Source organism: Bison bison, unplaced genomic scaffold, assembly GCF_000754665.1.
Source record: "Bison bison bison isolate TAMUID 2011002044 unplaced genomic scaffold, Bison_UMD1.0 scf7180017864464, whole genome shotgun sequence".
Lineage (NCBI taxonomy): Eukaryota > Metazoa > Chordata > Mammalia > Artiodactyla > Bovidae > Bison > Bison bison.
This window is the reverse complement of record NW_011495025.1, coordinates 6,810,520-6,830,811: the sequence shown is the minus strand read 5'-3', so window position 1 is coordinate 6,830,811 and position 20,292 is coordinate 6,810,520. Positions and strand designations below refer to the sequence as shown.

The 20,292-nt window shown below is 47.2% G+C and overlaps 1 protein-coding gene across 3 annotated transcripts in view; it reads left to right on the top strand.

Annotated features, from left to right (window-relative positions):
* The window catches only part of FAM184B (family with sequence similarity 184, member B), a 120,401-nt gene that overhangs the window by 97,599 nt on the left and 2,510 nt on the right, over positions 1–20,292 (top strand). For 2 of the 3 annotated variants that reach the window (XM_010860199.1, XM_010860202.1), the window contains exons 9-17: positions 450–579; positions 1,360–1,572; positions 5,928–6,081; positions 9,395–9,558; positions 12,681–12,859; positions 14,819–14,965; positions 17,132–17,249; positions 18,965–19,069; positions 19,829–20,028. In XM_010860199.1, coding sequence (XP_010858501.1) covers positions 450–579; positions 1,360–1,572; positions 5,928–6,081; positions 9,395–9,558; positions 12,681–12,859; positions 14,819–14,965; positions 17,132–17,249; positions 18,965–19,069; positions 19,829–20,028 — 1,410 coding nt within the window. The remainder of the gene's footprint in view (positions 1–449; positions 580–1,359; positions 1,573–5,927; positions 6,082–9,394; positions 9,559–12,680; positions 12,860–14,818; positions 14,966–17,131; positions 17,250–18,964; positions 19,070–19,828; positions 20,029–20,292) is intronic. The other variant, XM_010860201.1, reaches the window with a different exon arrangement.

Here is a 20,292-nt window from a genome sequence, read left to right as displayed (position 1 = left end):
TGTGTGTACTTGGGAAAAGCCAGTTAAAGCTATGTGTGCTTTGAAAAGTGTAAAGTACTGTATTCAAGTAGAACATCATTTTTTGTTATTTTTTTCCACATTCATGAAAAGTTGTGAAATTAGACTACAGAGACCTCTTCTTTTGAAGCTTCCAGGGATGCCATATAAGTAACTCTAAGCTCTCAGTCATTCTGATAATTGATCATTTATTAAGTACCCACTGAAACAGATACCCAGTGATTCCAGCTGAATATTGACAGTCTCCCAAGTACAACAGCACTTAGAATTGTATGTCAAATAGCTTTTTCAAATCTAGGAGAGATGTCTCTCATTCCATTAGTGCCATCAGAGCTCCCTCCTCCCAGCCCAAGTGGCTGGGATGTTAGCAGGGTGACCATGTCATTTCCAAGCTGGCATCTTTTGTGATTTTGACCTCCATATCTTCAAAGGATCGAAGCACCCATCAAGGAGGGAGGTGACCTGCAGCCTCCATTGGGCTCTTTGCCAAAGGAGAAGGCACCAGAAATTCAGCGTCTGCAGGAGGAGTGGCAGAGCCAGAAGGCCAGATTGCAAGCCCAGGTAGAAGGATGGCCTTGGTGGGGATGCACCCTCATGCTGAGTGAGACCCTGCCTCTCCCTTATTCTTGCAGACAACCTTGGAAATGCATGAGGGGCTCGATTCTTGTCCAAGCCGGGGAGGGCAGTCCAGGTCCAGGGCAAGGTGGGCTTCTTGGTTCTGTTCATTTATTCATTTAACACCTGCTATGAGCCAGGAACTCTTCTAGGTGCTTGTGTATTATCAGTGAGCAAACCAGACAAAAGTCCCGCATTACAGGGCTTGTATTTTAGCAGAGGAGGTGGACACTGACAGTAAACACTGGACATAAAAAATGAGCACTTACAATATTAGAAGATGTTAAGGGCTTTAGCAAAACGAAAAAACTGAGCAGGATAAAGAAGATTGAGTGGCTGTCTGGTGATGAGGGGTGGGTATAATACCAAATAGGATTGTCAGGGAAAGCTTCTATAAGAAAGGGAGATTTGGGCACGTGGGGCACGCAAGGGAGGCTGCTGTACAGATCTCTGGAGTGTTTTCTGGTCCCCTCTTGATTTCTCTTGGATGGCAAACATCCCAGCCCTTCTTCTCCATCCCTGGTATCCATGGCTGTAGCTGAGGAGCCCCTAGGAGGGCCAGCTGTCCCCGGGTCCTTCAAGCTTGCCGCTTCTACCCGCCTCAGCATTCTCATGGGTAGGGGAGGCTCACGTGGGCTGTGGAGACGTTCAGAAAGCTTTGATGTTTAAAGAAAATCCCAGGCAGGGTGAGGGTCCCAGCCTGAGGTTGGATGCCCTGGTGGGCAGGTCTCACAGATGCAGCAGGCCCTGGAGCAGTGTGCCACAAACTACAGGGAGGACCTGCGGGAGCTCAAGCAGCTTTCGGACCACGAGCGGGAGCAGCTGCGGCATGAGCTTCAGGAGACCATCCAGCAGAATCAGGCAGCGAAAGCCCAGCTTGAGGCTGCCCACAAGCGAGCTCTCTGCATGCTTGAGAAGGCTAAAAACCAGGAAGTCAAGGTAAAGGTGTTAACGATGATGTCCACTACCTACTACTGAGCTCTTGCTGTGCGAGCACCTGCTCAGCATTTTGGGAGGAGCCTGTCGTACAATATCTCCAGTCCCCATATTCATCTTACAAGGTCATTATTATCACATTCCCTTTTTCTGGATGAGGAAAGAGGCTCAGAGAGGTTTGGCAACTTGCTTAGGATCACACAGCTAGTAAGAGGCAAGACAAGGATTCAGACAGACTCAGGTCTGTTGAACTTCTGGTCATCTGCACATGACTTTTATATCATAAGACCAACTTCTCTTTCATGACTTGGGCAATATCCTGCAAAACAAATACTAAGAGCCCCCAAAGGGAAAAATAGATACCAGACTCAAAGTACTTGAATTCAAATGTCATCAAACATCTCAGCAGCAATAGGGAAGCTAGAAGATAATGATGCAATTCTGAGAAATTCAATTAAAACCATGAATAAGGGTGATAACTGAATAAAAATATTAGACACATGAAATATTAGGAAAATTACCTCCTATTATCAGTTTATGCCTCTTAGTTCTTCAGTACCTACTTGTGATAATGATCTGTATTTAAGCATTTCTGCTCCTTTACAGAGCACAGTGTTAAGCTTTGTCAGTAGAGGGTGCTGGAGGCACCTTGCAGGAGGAAGGAGGCTTCCCTCCCTGGTTCTGGAAGGTGCATGTCTGCTGTTTCTGGCTTCCACTGCACACCTGAAAAGTGTCCTGGGTGTGTGGGGACGTTGATGATACTCTGCCCCAGTGACCTCACAATAATCTCACAGCCCTGGCCCAGACCCAGTGACTACCTTCCTGTGGCCTTGTGATGTGGACACCACAGACTCCATCCTCACACTTGCTGACCCTGCCTCTCTCTGAGTTCCTGAGTTCCTGTCCATTGCCTGCTGTCACCTGTACCTCAGAGGTTTGTTTCTTGCAACCCTCACAAAGCAAACACTGTCTGCTCCGGCAGCCCTCACACCTGCCCTGGTGCCCCCATTCCCTCTGGGCACCTGCCCACCTTGGTTCACCTGCACAGGTGGAGGGTTGCTCCTGCTTGACTCTGGCCTGGGCAATCCAGCCATCTCCATCAGTGAACTACCATCAACCTTCTCCAACAAGGTCTGGATCCCAGGCTGGGGAAGGGCTCCCCATTCCAAGCTTTCCCTTTCTTGGATGGTCTCACTCAGCCTCAGAACACCCTTCAGAGTTCTTTTTGCATCTTCCATACACTTTTCCTCAGGAAGTTCCTTGAGGAATATCCCACCAAAACAAAGGAACATACCAAAAAAGAGGGAATAAAAGAGATCTAGCATACAGGGAATCTGGCACAGGAGAAAGGTTTCAGGAGCCCAGCTGTGCCACTAACAGAGCCTAGACTGGAGTCTAGACTGGAGCATGAGGACGGAGGGCTCCAGAAGAGATGCCTCCATGGAAAAATAGGCTTGATGGCTTCTCTGATCAATTTGGCCATGTGAAAAATTGTAGTGAACGTATTTTACAAAGCTTTTAGAGGTTGTAGGAAGACTTGGCCAAAAATCCAAAAAATAATAATAAAATACAGTAGTTATTAATGCAAGGAAAAACAAAACTTTGTATAAGGTAGACTTTTTATTTATTTCTTTATTTTTGGCTGTGCTGGGTCTTGTTTGGTGCACGTGGGCCTTCTCTGGTTGCAGTGGGGGCTGCTCTCTAGTTGCGGTGCACAGACTTGTCATTGCCGTGGCTTCTCTTGTGGCCAAGCACAGGCTCTAGAGCACACAGGCTTCAGTAGCTGTGGTACACGTGCTTAGTTGTCCTGAGGCATGTGGAATCATCCCGGACCAGGGATTGAGCCCACATCCCCTGCATTGGCAGGTGGATTCCCAACTACTGGACCACCAGGAAATCCAGGGTAGATTTTAATAATTATAATTTATTTAGCTCAGCAGTAAATGGCATTTACTCACAAGAAGGAAACATTGAATATATTTCACTGTATTTAAAAAAGAAATATAACAATATTTGAGGAATGGAAGAGAAAGAATATATGAGACCAAAATCCTCATCTACCATAATAGAAAGACAATTTGTAATTTCTAAAATAATCAAGTTAAAGCAGAATGGAGATACTGTCTTGTTATTGGTGGTAAATATCAGAAGAAAGAACTAAGAGTTCCAATGGCTACCTCCAATAGACAGGATGCAGAGAGAAGAAGAAAGAGGGCTGGGAGGTGCTAGTTTTCATTTTTAAAAGTGGTATTTGGCTCTTTATACTGTGTTCATGCATTGCCCAGATAAAAATATAAAAGAAGCTTTTAGAAAAATGAGAGAGAAAAGAATGAGATAATGCATATGGACTGCTTGACACTTAGTAGGTGTCAGAATTTGTGAATTCCTTTTCTTCTTTTATTCTCTTAAATCTTTCTCCAGCTTTGCTTTCAGTCTGCAAGAGCTAAGGCTGCCAAGTTCCCCACATTATTCACTGCTGGGTCATGCTGGGTCATGCTGGCCTTTGTGTTGGCTTGAGCTTTACCCCTCCAGGCCAAAGGCCTCAATCCCTTGCAGGAGGCAGAGGAAGCGTAGAGGCCTGTGGTGGGAGAGGGGGGAGTGTGCTCTGTCCATTGGGATGACCCACGGTTCTAAGCCCCAGTCCCTAGCAGCCATGGAACCAGATTCATGGAGTCTTCATTACTGGCTCCAGTCTACTTGGGGTGGTTCCAGAATGAGACCAAAGTGTTTGAAATTCTCACTGGAGATGGTAGACATATGATCATTCCTAATACAGGATAGTCATTGGGAGTGAGATGCCTGGGTTCAAATTCTGGGTCTGCCACCCACAAGGAAAGGGAGCTTAGGCTTCCTTGTGCTTCATTGTTCCCTATTCATAAAGTGAGGCTAGTCACATGTACCATACAGAACCATTGAGAACATCAAAAGAGAACTCACCAGAAGTGCTTAAAGCAATACATGACTAACACAATACAATACAATACTAACTACAGCCCATAGACTGTAGCCCCCCAGGCTCCTCTGTCCATGGGATTCTCCAGGCAAGAATACTGGAATGGGTGCCATTCCCTTCTCCAGGGGATCTTCCTGACACAGGGATTGAACCTGGGAATCCTGCATTGCAGGCAGATTCTTTACTGTCTGAACCACCAGAGAAGCCCCAGGGCAAACAAAAAGTTGGAGCAATTTGCCAGGGATGAATGTCTGGCTTGATATAAAATCTGGCCAGTAAACCTTGCATGATCCTCACTGCCAAGGACTTCTGAGCCAGAAGGCAGGCAAGGCTGACCTAAAAAGAGATGGGCTCCATTTTTTGCAAACCTTTGCTTCAATCTCTCCATTCACATTTCCTTGGGATTAAAATGTCACCAGTTGGAGTGCTCTGAGCCTTGCAGCAAGTACAAGAAGGGGAAAGTATCAGAGAGTTTGAAAAGTACAAGACTTTTCTGTCTAGATAAACTCACCAGGGGATGACTGGGTTTCCCATGATAGGAATAAGACTGTTTCTCCCCATTTGCTGGGGAGCAGCAAAGCAAAGACGCTGCTGCCTTCTAGTAGCTGCCACGTCTGCTCTTTCCTGATGGGAGCCCCGTGCATTTGATGCAGTCCCATTTCTCACTGTTTCTGGAGGTTGCTTGAGGGAGCAGGAAGGGCTTGGGCCCTGGATACCATCACCCATGGGTTACAATCCTGCACCCACCATTACTGGTTTTCAGTTAGGGCACTTTATTTTTCTGAGCTTGTTTCCTCCTAATCCTGTATCTTTTCTGTGTGACCTTGGGAAAGCTAATTCATCTCTCTCAGCCTCAGTTTCCTCACCTGAAAAGTGGGATGTGTTAACTGGAACTCTTTGTTGCAAAAGTAATAGAAACTATTAGTTTTTTGTTGCTGCTGTAGCAAAATTACCACAAACTTGGTGGCTGAGCACAACACAGATTTATTATCTGACAGTGCTGGAAGTCAGAAGTCCTAAAATCAAGGTGCTGACAGGGCTGTGTCCCTTCTAAAGGCCCTAGAGAAGAACCTGTTTTCTTGCTTTTCCTAGTTAGTGTCTGTCTCTTTCCCCCACCTCCTAACACCAAATCCCCAGTGATTGTTCCAGTTTTGAACAGCTGTCCACTCTGGTCCAGTCAGCTGTGAACCAGCTAGTTTCACACAGCACAAAATGGCTGCTGTGGCCAGGTCCTTACTGTCATTCCAGATGAGTAGGGGAACAGTCACTGTAGCCTGATAAGCCCTCCATTGGGGAGTAGCAAGTGCTCAGGGATGCCCCCGACAACGAGGAAGAATTAGGCAAAGGGGACAGGTCTCCCCCTCTGTGCACTTTCATGCCTCCGTCCTCCCACTTGTGCCCACAGGCCACAGAAGAACGCCTGAAGAAGGAATCCAGCCACAGCCTCCAGATCCAGCACCAGGCGCACCGGCTGGAGATGCAGGCCTTGGAGGAAAAGGCCCGGCAAGAGCTCCAAGGGGAGTTGGAGAGGATGCAGGCTCAGCAGGCACTGCTGTTAGGTATGCATCAGCGGTGCACGCATCAGGGGTTGGGGCAGCAGGGTGGGGGTAGGTAAGGACCAGGGTGACTCTCCTGGCTCTGCCACCAACCAGCTGCGAGATGTGCATCAGGTCACACACAGCCTTGTTTTCCTTTTCTATGAAGTTAAGTTGCACTTGTCTGTCCATCATAGAAGTGTTGTATGGATTTGATGAGATATTAAATATAAAATGCTTAGCATATAAATGAGCCCACTAACTCATATAAATGAGTTAGTGCAGATAATATTATCATCATTATCTTCGTCATCATTACTGAGCATTAGCCAGATCTCAGCCTTTGTGAGAGTTTCATGCTGCTGCTGCTAAGTCACTTCAGTCATGTCCGACTCTGTGCGACCCATAGATGGCAGCCCAGCAGGGTCCCCCGTCCCTGGGATTCTCCAGGGAAGAACACTGGAGTGGGTTGCCATTTCCTCCTCCAATGCATCAAAGTGAAAAGTGAAAGTGAAGTCGCCCAGTCGTGTCTTAGCGACCCCATGGACTGCAGCCTACCAGGCTCCTCCATCCATGGGATTTTCCAGGCAAGAGTGCTGGAGTGGGGTGCTATGAGATGGCCTCAAACTCTCATTTCTAAAGATTTCTGTAAAGCTGGGGACTTAAGCCCCCAGGATTCTGGGTGTGCCTCTGCTTTTTTCCCTGCCTTCACATTCTCAGCAGGAAGCTCAGTTCCTCTTCAGTTTTCACAGCAAAAACTTGTCACACAAAGCATTCTGGAAGTTTCCAGAGGCAATAAAGATCTCCAGAGTCAAACTGCATGGGCTTGAAGCCTGACTGTTCAGTGTGCACTAGCTGTGTGACCTCAGGCAAGTTGCTTAAGTGCTCTGTGACTCAGTTGCTCGTCTGTAAAATGGGAATAATAGTATCGCCTTCATTGGGCTATTACAATTACATGAGTATATACATGGGAAGTGCTTAGAATAGCGCCTGGTAAATGCTGTATAAATGTTCACTGTCATTACTGCTGAATATTCCACCTTTGCATGGCTGACTGTAAGGGGCTCTGTCTGTTTTTGTAGATCATCTCTATCCCTCACTTTCTCCTTTACTCTCATCTTCTTTCTCACTCTTAAGAGCAAGACAAATGTTCTCCTTATTTCATGTCTAGCATTAAAGACCATATAGACCTTTTAAAAAATTTCTTCAAACCCTGACAGCGCTCTCCTTAAGAGAGTTTTAGGAAGAGTATTTTCTTTACCTCCATAAGTGAATAAGATCTACTTGCTGCTTGATTTCATTAGACAATATGACATGCTCACTGCATGTCAGCACATCAGCCTGTCATGTTTCCAGATGAAGGAGAGAAAGAGTCCCACAGATTTCCCAGTTAGCAGCTACCCTGGAATGGAGGTGGCCACGTGGGAAATGCCAAAGTTTCTGTCTTCTTCATCTTAAGAAGACACATTATACAAGATAAAACCCAGGTTGTACCACACTTCTCAGGAACCAGACGCCCCAGACTGAGATCAGGCTGGACAACCCTGATGAGTCCACAGCAATCATCTTTGCTGCCCCGTCCCTGGCCTCTCTGACCCCACAGCAGCCTGGTCCTTACCTAGATGAAAGATTCTAGAGAGACCCTGGGGACAGACTGGCATGCTCAGCACAAGTCCCAGGAAGAAAGGGCTTTGTGGACTCTGTAATGATGATAGCAAATCGTGGGCTTTGTGGGTGGCACTGGGTGGGGGGAGCACAGACCACCACCAGGTGATACTAGGACTTCCTGGTCCAAGTTACTCCCCTTCCATCATCCGTGTGAGACACACCTGACATGCAGTATAGGTCACTGTGTGAGGAGCGGGAAGGGTGAGTGTCCACCGGGCTGCCTGACGCACTGTGGTGGGTACCTAGATGTGCTGGTTGAATAGGTGGATTGGCAGGTGGAGGGATGGGGGTGTAGATGGGTAAATGAATGGATGGTGAGGAAATATGAGAAAAGAGGGGCAGGTAATGAATGAACCCTCTGTAGTTCATGCTTTGCTAAAGGGTTTTATTACACATATTTTTATGATGAAGGATTTCAAAAATTGGGTTGTGTTTAAGCTGTAGAAATCACTATTAAAATCCTAGAGGAGAAGGAAGATGATGAAATAAATTTTTCAACAGAATAGCATCAGAATAATTAAACTTTTATATGTGTTTAAATACTGTCCTTTCAGGGAAGCATAGTAAACTTGTGGGAAATCTCTTACAACTGGGACACTTTCATAATATCATTAATTTTCACTCTAAACATCTTTTATTTATTTTACAAATATATGTTGAGCACTTGCTCTATACTGAGTCCTGTACTATGTATCTTATGGTGTCTGGGATTATTGGAACAATGTTTCAAAAGTAATTTGCAGTAACTAAAATATAAAGTCTCAAAAGTCCATAATGGAAAATAAAGTATCAAATTTACTAGCACTTGAAAATCATATTCTCTTTAAAAATTAATAACTCACTGAATACTGTCTACTCCATGAGAAAATGTTCTTTTCGAAATGATTATTTTATTTGCCTTTTGATCATGCTGGGAAGTGTCACACTATCAGAAATCACCCACAATCCTCAGAGGAGAAATTGTACTTCCTGGTTGTACTGGTCCCTGAGTTAAGGACGGCATGTACGTTTCTCCTGGATGATTCTGGTTTTCACAATGACTCTGTTGGGATGATATGCCATCCCCTCCCTGCTGTCCACAATCCAGCTAGGAACTTACATCCATGAGAAGGAGAACCTGTGATTGTTTGTCTCCTTGAGAATTAGCATAAATATATGTCAACATTTCCAATTTGAGACCTGTACTTCAAGAAGAGGCCACTGGGTCATATGCTAATTCCCTGTTCTTAATTTTCTGTCTTGGTGCTGAGGCCAAGTGTTGCCTCAGGGTTCAGCTCTGGATTCAGGCTGTCCCACCCCCGATCCTAACCAACTAGCAATGGTTAAGCAGGTGATTCTGAGGGAAGAAGAACCACGGAAAGTGTTGAATTCTGACACTATGACTTATTAGCAGTATAGCTCTGGGCTGCTCAGCCTTTCTGAGGTTCTGTTCCTTCCTCATAAAGTGGGAGGGATAATACTGGATAGGATGGTTGTAGGGTTTCACTGAAAACACTTTTTAAGGGCTTAACACATTTAGTACTCTATAAATGGTATTACTGTTGCTGTTCTCTTGAAACAGGTAAGTTTGGGGAACGTGAACCAACACCTACAGCTGCTCCCCACCCTAACCCACCCCAGACTTTGGCCTCAGCATGCCCCTGACCTTCCACTGCTCTTCCTTTTGCAGAGTCCCTGAGACAGGAGCTGGCAGAGCAGCGGGCTGCCTGCTCTGAGCACCAGAAGGACCTGGAGGTGCTGCAGACTGAGCTGAGGGCCCTGGACAGCATGGGCAGACGCCAGGCCATCACCCAGTGTCCAGGGGACAGCGAGGACCATGCTGGGACTTCAGAGGTCAGCACCCCTGCCCTGCCCACACCCTTCTTGGAGCAGCATCAGGGAGAGGTTCCAAGTGCTCTTTCACCCCCTCTCCTTCCACAGGCCTGGGGGATACTTCATGAGCCTGCAGGTTCCCATCTCTGGAAAGCAAAAACAAGTTTTAAGTACAGCCTGTTATTTTAAATTCAGATGAAATAGCATCTCAGGGTGTTGGTGACAGACAGGCGCTACAGACAGCCCATCTGGATCACTCCATTGACCTGCACAAAATTTCTCAGAACACCTCACCAAACAGACTCCTGCCTAGATGTCCCTTGTTCCCATGAATGGGGGATGTCTTTCTGTCACTAAAGCTCTGAACTTTCTGGTCAGACTTGGCCCATCATTTTCCTTCTTGCCCATCCATAATTCCTACCTTGCTAGGTAGCACAGGGACCCCCTAACACCCAGACATCTCTCCCTAGCCCACCACATTGGGCCTCAGGTATCCATCTAAGGCACCTCTGTCTAAAGCCTTCAGTGGCTCCCTGCTGCTATCAGAATAAGCTCCCAGTGCCCAGTCTGATGTTGAAAAGCCTTCAGCCACTGGCTGCATTTCCCTCTCTACTCTAAATGTGGCCTCTGCCTCCTGCCTCAGTGCCTTTGCGTGTGCCCTCCCCCCTGCCTGGGACCCTTCCTCCCTTTTCAGTGCCCAGCTGATCCTTCCAGGCTGGGGGTCTCCCATCCACACCCATGACTTCTCTCCACCCTCTGAGTGCCTGGAGCACTTCCTGTTACTGCAGCTCAGCTGGCACCCGCATCTACTGCCTGTCCTGTTAGGGACCCATCGCTACATGGATATCCTTGTTTCCTCGACCGGACTACGAGTCCTTTTAGAACAAGCCATGTCTGTCCATCTCAGTCCACCCCAGCCCCAGCACTTGGCACACAGCTCTGCACACAGAAGAGTCTCCACCAGAGTACGCAAATGGCCATGACTAGTTGGTGTCCCAGCCCTGCTGAAGATCAGAGGAACATGGGGATCATTCATTCCAGATTTTGCTGGTACTGAGAATCTGAACACAATTTCTGTGTTGAATGAGAATTATTAACAACTGATATATCACAGTGAGTTCAGCTCAGTTGGTAAAGTCTGCTGCTGCTGCTAAATCACTTCAGTCGTGTCCAACTCTGTGCGACCCCATAGACAGCAGCCCAACAGGCTCCCCTGTCCCTGGGATTCTCCAGGCAAGAACACTGCTGTGGGTTGCCATTTCCTTCTCCAATGCAGGAAAATGAAAAGTGAAAGTGAAGTCGCTCAGTCGTGTCCGACTCTTCGCAACCCCATGGACTGCAGCCTACCAGGCTCCTCCATCCATGGGGTTTTCCAGGCAAGAGTACTAGAGTGGGGTGCCATCGCCTTCTCCATGGTAAAGTCTAGCAGAGGAAAAACAGAACATGATCCATTAAATGTTCTAGATTGGTGGGAGCCACCTGGACCTATGGTAGGGGACAGGGGAAGTGTGGGATGGTGACAGCTGGTGGCTGGAGGGTTCAGTAATAGGCCCACTGCAGTGAGTGACAGGCTCACCTGAGGGCTATAGATAGAGACTCAGGCTGGGTGGAGAGACAGTACCTGGTCATCAATGTGCCGGCCTCACCTACATCTCACTGGAGGGAAGCCCTGAACACTCATGGAGAAACAGCAGACTCTGGATGATCTCCCACACAGAGAAGAAATGTATTCATAAGAAGGAATAACTCCAGGCAGCAGGAATGAAGGGGCAGCAGTGAGGGGGCAGGCAGAATATAAGGATGCACTGATGGATACCACTGCAGGTAAGTGGTGTTCCATCCACTGGGATCTTCTGAGAGCCCCATGAAATAATTCTCAAATCTGTCCCAGCCAAGGACAGAGAGGGATGGACTTACCCGTCAGCTTCTCTCTCCCTCTAGTCAAGGGTGGCCCCACAGAACCTTAACTCAGCACTTCTGGGTCACACAGATGTGAGTGCCAGGTGGTGCCCATGAGTGTCCCACACCATGTGCGCCCCAGGGCTGGAAGCAAGAAGTATGGGGCCTAGGCCACGCATGCCCCATCTGCAATGCTGTTCAGTCTTCGTGTGGAAGGAACAGGCGCACAAACCTTCAGGCACGTTTGCGTGGCCTTGAAAACTGCTACATTCACCAATCGGGGATTAACTGTGCCCCCATTTAATGTTGCACATAAATCTTTATATTTCTGTCTAAACCTTGGCATTTCAAGCATCATTTCACAGCAGGCATTCATTTGGCACCTACTGAATTCCAGACACTGTGCTAGGTGGTATAGAATTGGGAAGATTCAAGTGGAGATGGCTCCTTCCTTTTCTCCACCTGCTGGTCTGATAGAGAAAAACAGCACTTCAGCAAATCAGTGCACTTCTGTGTAACCTCTACACAGATGGGATCTGGCTCTCAGAGAAAAGAAAGCTCGTTGCCTCTCCCCCAAGGAGATGAGAAAGTATCACCAAGGCAGGAATGATTGGGTGTGGAGGGCACTCTAGGTAAAGAGACGGGCGAGGGCAAGTGTGGGGCAGTGGATTATAACTGCGGTGGCCTCAGAATCACCTGGGACGCTTTTCTCAGAAGACACAGGGCTGAGATCTATCCAGACTCACTCTTCCAGAAACTTGGGAGGAGGTGTGATAGATCGTTATCTTTCAGCAAATATTCACTCTCCCCTTCCTCTGCCCTCTGTGGTGTTGCCCCAGATTTACATGTTAAAACCCTAATCACCAATATGATGGAATTTGGAAATGAAACTTTGGGGGATAACTAGTGAATTAATGTCCTTACAAGAAGAGACACGAGACATCCCCCCACCCCCCTACCCCCCGCCACCCCCACCCCCACCCACACACACATAGACTCCACAGAAGTGGAGTGTTGGGCTTGTTTTGATTGAAGCCACATTCTTGGCTCACCAGAATCATTCGACTTTTCTAGAGCCAAATTTGGCCAACTCTCAAAGCTGAAAACTTCAAGAGACTAGACATTAGCTCCTGAATCAAGTGCGGAATTTGGGCTCTAAGCTGGGTCTTTGCCGCGGTACATCTATGGCCCTTGTCTGCCATTGAGTCTCCTGCAAACGGTTCTTCTGGCTGCTTTCTCCCCAGAAGGAGGGCGGCCCGGGCCAGGCGGGCTCCCCCAAAGGCAAGAGCGCACCGGAGCTCCAGCCCAGCGAGGGATGCAGCCTCCGGGAGGAGAACTCGCAGCTCAAGGAGGCAGTGAAGCGGCTGCAGGCCGAGGTGGAGCAGCACCAGCAGGAGGCGCTGCAGCTCCGCGACCAGAGCAGGTCGGGCTGAGGCTCCCAGCTTCCCTCCCTCCCTCTCTCCCAACTCTGCCCCTTAGTGAGCCTCTGGGGTTTAAGATTAGGTTACACCATCGGCATCTTCCCAAAGAAAAGACTCCCTAGTAGCCAGGACTTCACTGGTGTTACTCCTTTGACCCATGGAAGGTATCAGTGGTCTAGGAATTCTAGATCTCAAAACTGCTGCAGAGGATAAGCCCTGAAGTAGAGGGAGGGGTCGATGCTGGGTTTACCCTATTTCCCTACAGATCAGGAAATTTATGGAATCAAACTTAATACCAAAAGTATCCTTAAAACCAGCCTTAGGGAGATGGTGCAGTGGCATAGTTTAAAAAATAGTGCTGTGTGCTCCTGTTAATAGCTGTGTGACCTTGGGCAAGTCTGCTAACCTCTCCTACCTGTAAACTAGGAAACACTACCTCTCTTGGGGCTATTATAGATGCAGTGAAACATATAGGAAGATGCTTACCACGGACTGACCCTGGTACTTGGTAAATTGTAGTGATAACTATGATTTTCTTATCTAGCTTGGATAGCCCTTTTTCCATCCTGAATTCACAGCCTTTTTTCACCTTGATGGAAAGTTTATAACTACAACTTTAATTTTGTTAATGGATATAGGACTTTTCAGGTTATCTGTTTCTTCCTGAGCAAGCTTTGGTAATTTGTATCTTTGAAGGCACTTATCCATTTCACCCCAGTGTTTGAATGTCCCTGCTGCTGCTGCTGCTAAGTCGCTTCAGCCGTGTCCGATTCTGTGCGACCCCATAGATGGCAGCCCACCAGGCTTCCCTGTTCCTGGGATTCTCCAGGCAAGAACACTGAAGTGGGTTGCCATTTCCTTCTTCAATGCATGAAAGTGAAAACTGAAAGTGAAGCTGCTCAGTCATGCCAACTCTTAGCGACCCCATGGACTGCAGCCTACCAGGCTCCTCTGTGCATGGGATTTTCCAGGCAAGACTACCGGAGTGGGGTACCATTGCCTTCTCCGTTTGAATGTCCCAGTTTCCAGCATAAAGATCAAGTGAAAGTAGGCCTGAGAATAGCCATGAACCCACTTGCCAAGATGGAGCACCTTAAATTCAATTAGGGACTCACCATTTAACACTGGAATAAGGACACTGGACCAGAGTAGGGGTTCCTAATTATTTCCGGTTACAGCTTCCTCCAAATGAGGAAAGCAACAGTCCCTCTCCTGGAGAAGGGTATCCTCACACAAAAATATGCATGTACTTTTGGAAGGTGTCAGGCCCTCAGGCTGGTCTGTGGATCCCTTAGTGCCCCACCCCAAGGTTAAGAAAAGTGATATTAATAGCTGATGGTCAAATATATACTTTGTGCAACGGGCTGTCCTGGACATGGATTAACATGTTTCATCCTTGCAATAACCCTACAAGGTAGCCCCTATTGTCAGTCACATGGAGAAACTGAGCCAAGCCTAGCTTGCCCAAGGTCGCACAACTAGGAAGTGATGGGGGAGGTCATGGATGGACACTGGTAGCCTAAATGCTGTTCTCTTAGCCACTCTCAGACCCTGCCTTTCCAGACTGGACTGCAGGTCTCCCAGCTCTCAGAGTCCCAACAGTCGGCAATTCTGATTAAGAATCTCAGCCTCCAGGCCTCCCCACCTGCTCCCCAGTGTTTTCTGGGACTCCTTTCCTGAGCTGTCCTCCCACCTTTCCCCTTGAAGGCTGCCCTTTGTGCTCAGGTCCTTCATGGAATGCTGGGGTGGAAGGCGCTGAGAAGGTGTCCTGCAAGATGGGTTTATTCTGGTCCCCACAACTCAGAGAACCCAGGTCTCCTTCCCACCATGTCCTGACCTCAGATTCTGCAGGCCACCCAGCAGAGTGGGGAGAAACTCCAGTACCCTAGAAGTTCAGTTGCTAGATGCCTGAGCAAGCCCAGCTGTGCTTCTCCTCCCACCCCACACCCCCACCCCTCCAGGCTGCTGGAGGAGGATCAGCAAGCCCAGCGGGCCCGGGAGGTGGAGATCCTGCGCCAGGAACACCGGAAGGAGATGCAGGCCATGGTGGCTGATTTCAGCAGTGCTCAAGCCCGGCTCCAGGCCCGGCTGGCTGCCCTGGAAACCGAGTAAGTGAGGCTTTGGCCCCAGGCTGGGAGGGACTTGTAGATGTACCATTTTGCTAGGGGGACCAACTCATCCCAGTGTCCCTGGGACTCTCCTAGTTTTATAACTAGAAGTCCTGAGTTCCAGAAGCGCCTCAGTTCCAGGCAAACTGGGAAGGTTGGTCACCCGTCCTTTTATGAGAGACAACATTCCTGTCTCATGCAGGGCACTGTTAATCTGTGAGGAATGAGCATGGTTTAACCCTCACGCTTGGAAGAAATCAGAAGGATCAAGGCTGCTTTTTTTATGAGCATTTTCCCCCTAATATGCATCATCTCATTTAATCCTCACAGCAGTTCTTTTTTTTTTTTTTATTAATTTTAATTGGAGGCTAATTACAGCATTGTGGTGGTTTTGCCATACATTGACATGAATCAGCCATGGGTGTACATGTGTTCCCTATCCTGAAACCCCTCCAACCTCCCTCCCCATCCCATCCCTCAGGGTCATCCCAGTGCACCAGCCCTGAACACCCTGTCGCATGCATTGAACCTGGGCTAATGATCTATTTCACATATGGTTATATACATGTTTCAGTGCTATTCTCTCAAATCATCCCACCCTGGCCTTCTCCCACAAAGTCCAAAAGTCTGTTCTTTACATCTGTGTCTCTTTTGCTCTCACAGAAGTTCTTAAAGGTAGAAGCTTATTCCCATGGACAGATTAAGAAACCAAGAGCCCTTCTTGCAAGCATTCATCTATTCATTCAACAAATAATTGTTAAGGGCCTTCTGTGTGCCTTGCACTGTTTTAGGTTCTGGAGTTACAGTGGGAATAAAACAAAAACTGTGCTCTCATAGCACTCACAAATTCTAGATGGAGATTCTGACAAAGAGTAAACAAACAAATATTAAACTTCATAACAGATAGTGAAAATGCTATAAGGAAAACAGGATCAATATCTGGAGTGCCAAGGGTGGGCAAGGAGGTGACATTTAAGCATAAGGAGGCATGGAAATGAGAGCGATATTTGGACCAAGAGCTTCCAATCAGACAGAACAGCAAGTGCAAAGGCCCTGGGGCCTGCCTCCAAGACCAAACAGCCAGAAGGCTTAAGTGGAATGAATGGGAGAGTGATGGTAGGAACTAAGGTTGGCAGAATAACTGGGAGGGATAAAGAAGATGCTCCACTGAGTGAGAACGGGTTTGGGTGTATTTGTGTGGAGTGCATGGGGAAGCCCTTGCTTCAGAAGCAAGAGCTTCTGATTCACCTTTTAACAGGGTCGTTTCTGACTGCTGAGAAGAGACTGGGGGATCAGGGTTAGTGACAAGGTGACCAGGTCAAGCAGCACTAAGTAACTTTACATGTCACCTGTCTTACCCTTAACTTGTGCTTTTAAAAACTGTCCCCAACTGTCTCCAATATAAAGCAAATCATCCAAAATCTGGAGTAGGTTTTACCATCTACCATCTAATGGGTTCTTACCCATGTGCCAGGCATACATTATCTCATTGAATCCTCACAACCACCCAGTTTCATGCCCATTTTAAAGAAGGAACTGAGGGTTATGGGCAAAATACCCATTCCATACCTAAAAAAACAGAACTGGGTTAAGAGCCTGGGTCCTCTCACCCCAAGCCCTGGCCTCTTATCAACTAGTCAGTGCATCACCTGCAGCTCCCCTCCCTCCACCACCGTCCACAGGTTATTTCTCTCCAGCTTCACACTGAAAGGGCTGTGGGTACCTGCTACCCCGCTATTTTGCAGAACCAGCTCATGCCGTGCTCTCTGGCTGCCAGGAGATGGCGATAGAACCACATCTGTATTAGCACAATCTGCTGTCGTTAGCAGCAGTGGGGACATTTGCCAGCCAAGGCCACTTTCCCCAAACTTCCCTGGTTCTTGAAGCCCCAGTGAATGTGACATCTATGTGCACAGATCTTTGATTCCTGGGCCCTACAGCCCAGGAATGACACATGTCAGACTGGGAGTTGGGGTCCTGGGCTCCATCCACCTGGAGCTCTGCAACCAACTCACTGGCTGACCCTGGGCCTCAGTTTCCCCTTTGGTGAACAGAGAGTAGCCAGCCAGGCCAAGCACATGGCAGCATCCCCATCATGTCCACATCTCCCTCCTCGCAGTTGAGTCATTGCGGCACAGGGGCTAACTGCATGCCTGCTTGAAACAGACTGAAAGATTCCGGAGAGAAGCCAGGGAAGGGGGCATCCAGGCCGGAGGACGTTCAGCTCATAGGCCGTCTGCAGACCCGCTTGAAGGAGAGGGAGGAGATCATCAAGCAGCTCACGGTGAGGCTTCAGGGGCGTTCACTTTAGCCTGGCACTTCCCTGGGGGCCTAAAACTGTATTCCTGATAACCTAAAACCACCTTACAAAAGGTCCTCGGTTATTGTTTCCCTGTTATATAAAATAACACATGCTCACTAGAAAAAATTAACACAGGAAAGTAGAAAGCAAAAATAATCACTCTGCTCCCAAGTCCTACACCATCTGCCTGTTTGTTGGTATTGGTTTTGCTAACCTATAGAATTTGGGAAAATCTAGAATGACTTGGACCTCACATCCTTGTCTCCTCACTTTGACCATTACTTTAGGATTTGTCCAGCCTTCCTGTGCTCCACGCTTTGGTTGAAAGTTCTCTATAAGCCAGCTCCCAGTGGTTTACATTTAGCTCTGGGGACATTGGCTGATACACTTGCTTCTGTCGGCGTGGCCCACATGGGTCAGCTAGTGAGCCGCATGAGAAGTCTAGCCACTTCCCTGTGTCTCTCCCTTTGCCACCTTGGTCCAGGCCCCACTGCCTCTTACAGTGAGAGTCCTTTGGACTCCCCACTCACTCCAGCCTCACCCTACTCTGCTGACCTCACAGCAACCAGGGTAATTTTAGTAAAATGTAAGACAGATCACAGCACAGCTCTGTTCAGTACTACCTATGGCTCCTTGTCCTTCTCAGAGTAAAATCAATGGTCTTATAGTGGCTTACACAGCTACACATCCTCCCACAACACACACACACACTTGTAACTCACACCCATCCTTGCACCCTCCTGCTCCCCAGGCACACTGCTTCATGTCAAGATGATGAGGAAAACTTAACCCACTAACTGAAAATTAGATGATACTAATAAGGAATTGGAGAAGGAAATGGCAACCCATTCCAGCATTCTTGCCTGGAGAATTCCAGGGACAATAGAGCCTGGCAGGCTACAGTCCATGAGTCGCAAAGAGTCAGACTTGACTAAGCGACTAACACACAACAAGGAATTGTTTGTTAAGTGTGACAGAAGCATCATGGTTATGTTTTGTAAAGAGTCCTTATCTCTTAGAAATACTTATCAATGTTTTTACAGATGAAATTTTACAACTGGACCTTATTTTAAAAACAAGACATCTGGAAAGAAAAACCATGGAAAATGACACAGATAAAAGATTGACCATATAGCGATTGTGTTATTGTTTAGTCAAAGTCATGTCCAACTCTTTTAGACTGTCTAACCCCATGGACTGTAGGCCACCAGGATCCTCTGTCCATGGAATTTCCCACGCAACAATAATGGAGTCGGTTGCATTTCCTTCTGAGATCTTCCTGACTTGGGGATTGAATCCACATCTTTGGCATTGGTAGGCAGATTCTTTACCACTGAGCCGCCAAGAAGACCATAGAACAATTGTACCTGGGTGTTTTTTTATTTTGCCTTAGCTAATAACTTTCTGCAGTAGACTTTTCTCAGATGCTAAGAGTACCTGGATCTCTGATTTCCCTAAGGCATTCCAAATAAGCTTGCCCTTTCCTTTACAAGAGGGGCTGGGGATACAAAGGCCCCAGAAATAAAGGTGCTTCCTCAAAGCCTCAGTGGATTGTAATTTGATTCCCACTGACTTCCCCTTTTCCCTGATCTTTCTTCCTCTCTGTAATCTGCCCCCACACAGCCATCTTCCTTCAAATCAAACTCAGCGTGCTGTGTAGTTAGGCTCATTTAGACTCAGTCGTATTGTTTTTCCAGGAGGAGAGAAGATTTCACTATGCAGCGTTCCCCAGCGCAATGTCCCATCGGAATCGATCCTTCTCTTTCAATCCTCACCCAGGGTATTTGACCCCTTCCATGAAGGTAAATTGGTCCTACTGGTTCCAATGCATCACATAATTCTGCTGGCTTCATTTTCCCCAAAGATAATGGTAGCTTATTTATCAACAGTCTAGCATTCATTTAGAGAAATATTCATTGAAAATAAGACCCTCAGGAGATAGTACAAATTACTAGCAAACTGTTTATATCTGACAAGGCAGATTATGTATAATTTTTATGAGTTTTTTAAATTTTCCAAACTTTTTATATATGTGTCACTACTAATAGTGGCTATATCTTGGTGATAGGAAGGAGAAGGGCAAGAATCCTTCACTTCACCTTTTTTTTCCTTTTATATTTTTGCAATGTATTACAGTGAGAATAGTCACATCCAGATTTCTCATCTGCTATCACAAAATCCTAAAGCACTAAAAAGTTTCTATTTTTTGGTAATTCATTACCTCCAGTTGAATTCATGTGAGCTCATTTATTTTTATATATCCCTCTTCATGTGACAAAATGTAAGGTTCACTCCAGAAATATTAATGTATTTGAGGACAGCGTGGGCCAGCTTCTGCTGAGGGTGCCTTTTAAAATCTAAAAACTTTAAATGAAAACATACATTTGCTGCCAGAAGTTTTGGATAGAGATTGTGAGCCTTTTTTAAAGCACAACAACATGCAATATATAAATAAAAGTATTGTCTCTGGCTCACATAATTCTGGCATGGCAGGCTTACCTACTTTTACAATAATGCTTCTTTTAGGTGGCACTAACAGGCCTTTCTTTTAATACCAACAGAAAAAGAAGATGGAGGAAGTGCCCAGCCGAGTGGTCAGTGTGCCAAACCTCGCTTCCTATGCTAAGAACTTTCTGAGTGGTGACCTGAGCTCCAGGATCAATGCCCCTCCGATAACTAAGTCACCCAGCTTGGACCCAGGTCCCAGCTGTGGCCGGCCCTACAAACCCACGCCATCTCTAGATGTGCAAACTGCCACAAGGTAGGGGGCCAGAGCTGGGCTTCCCAGGTGGTGCTAGTGGCAAAGAACCTTCCTGCCAATGCAGGAGACGTAAGAGAGGCGGGGTTGATCCCTGGGTTTGGGAAGATCTCCTGGAGAAGGGCATGGCAACCCACTCCAGCATTCTTGCCTGGATTATCCCATGGACAGAGGAGGCTGGCAGACTATGATACATGGGTTGCAAAGAGTCAGACACTACTGAAGTGACTCAGCATGCACGCAGAGGGCCAAAGCTATTATTCCATT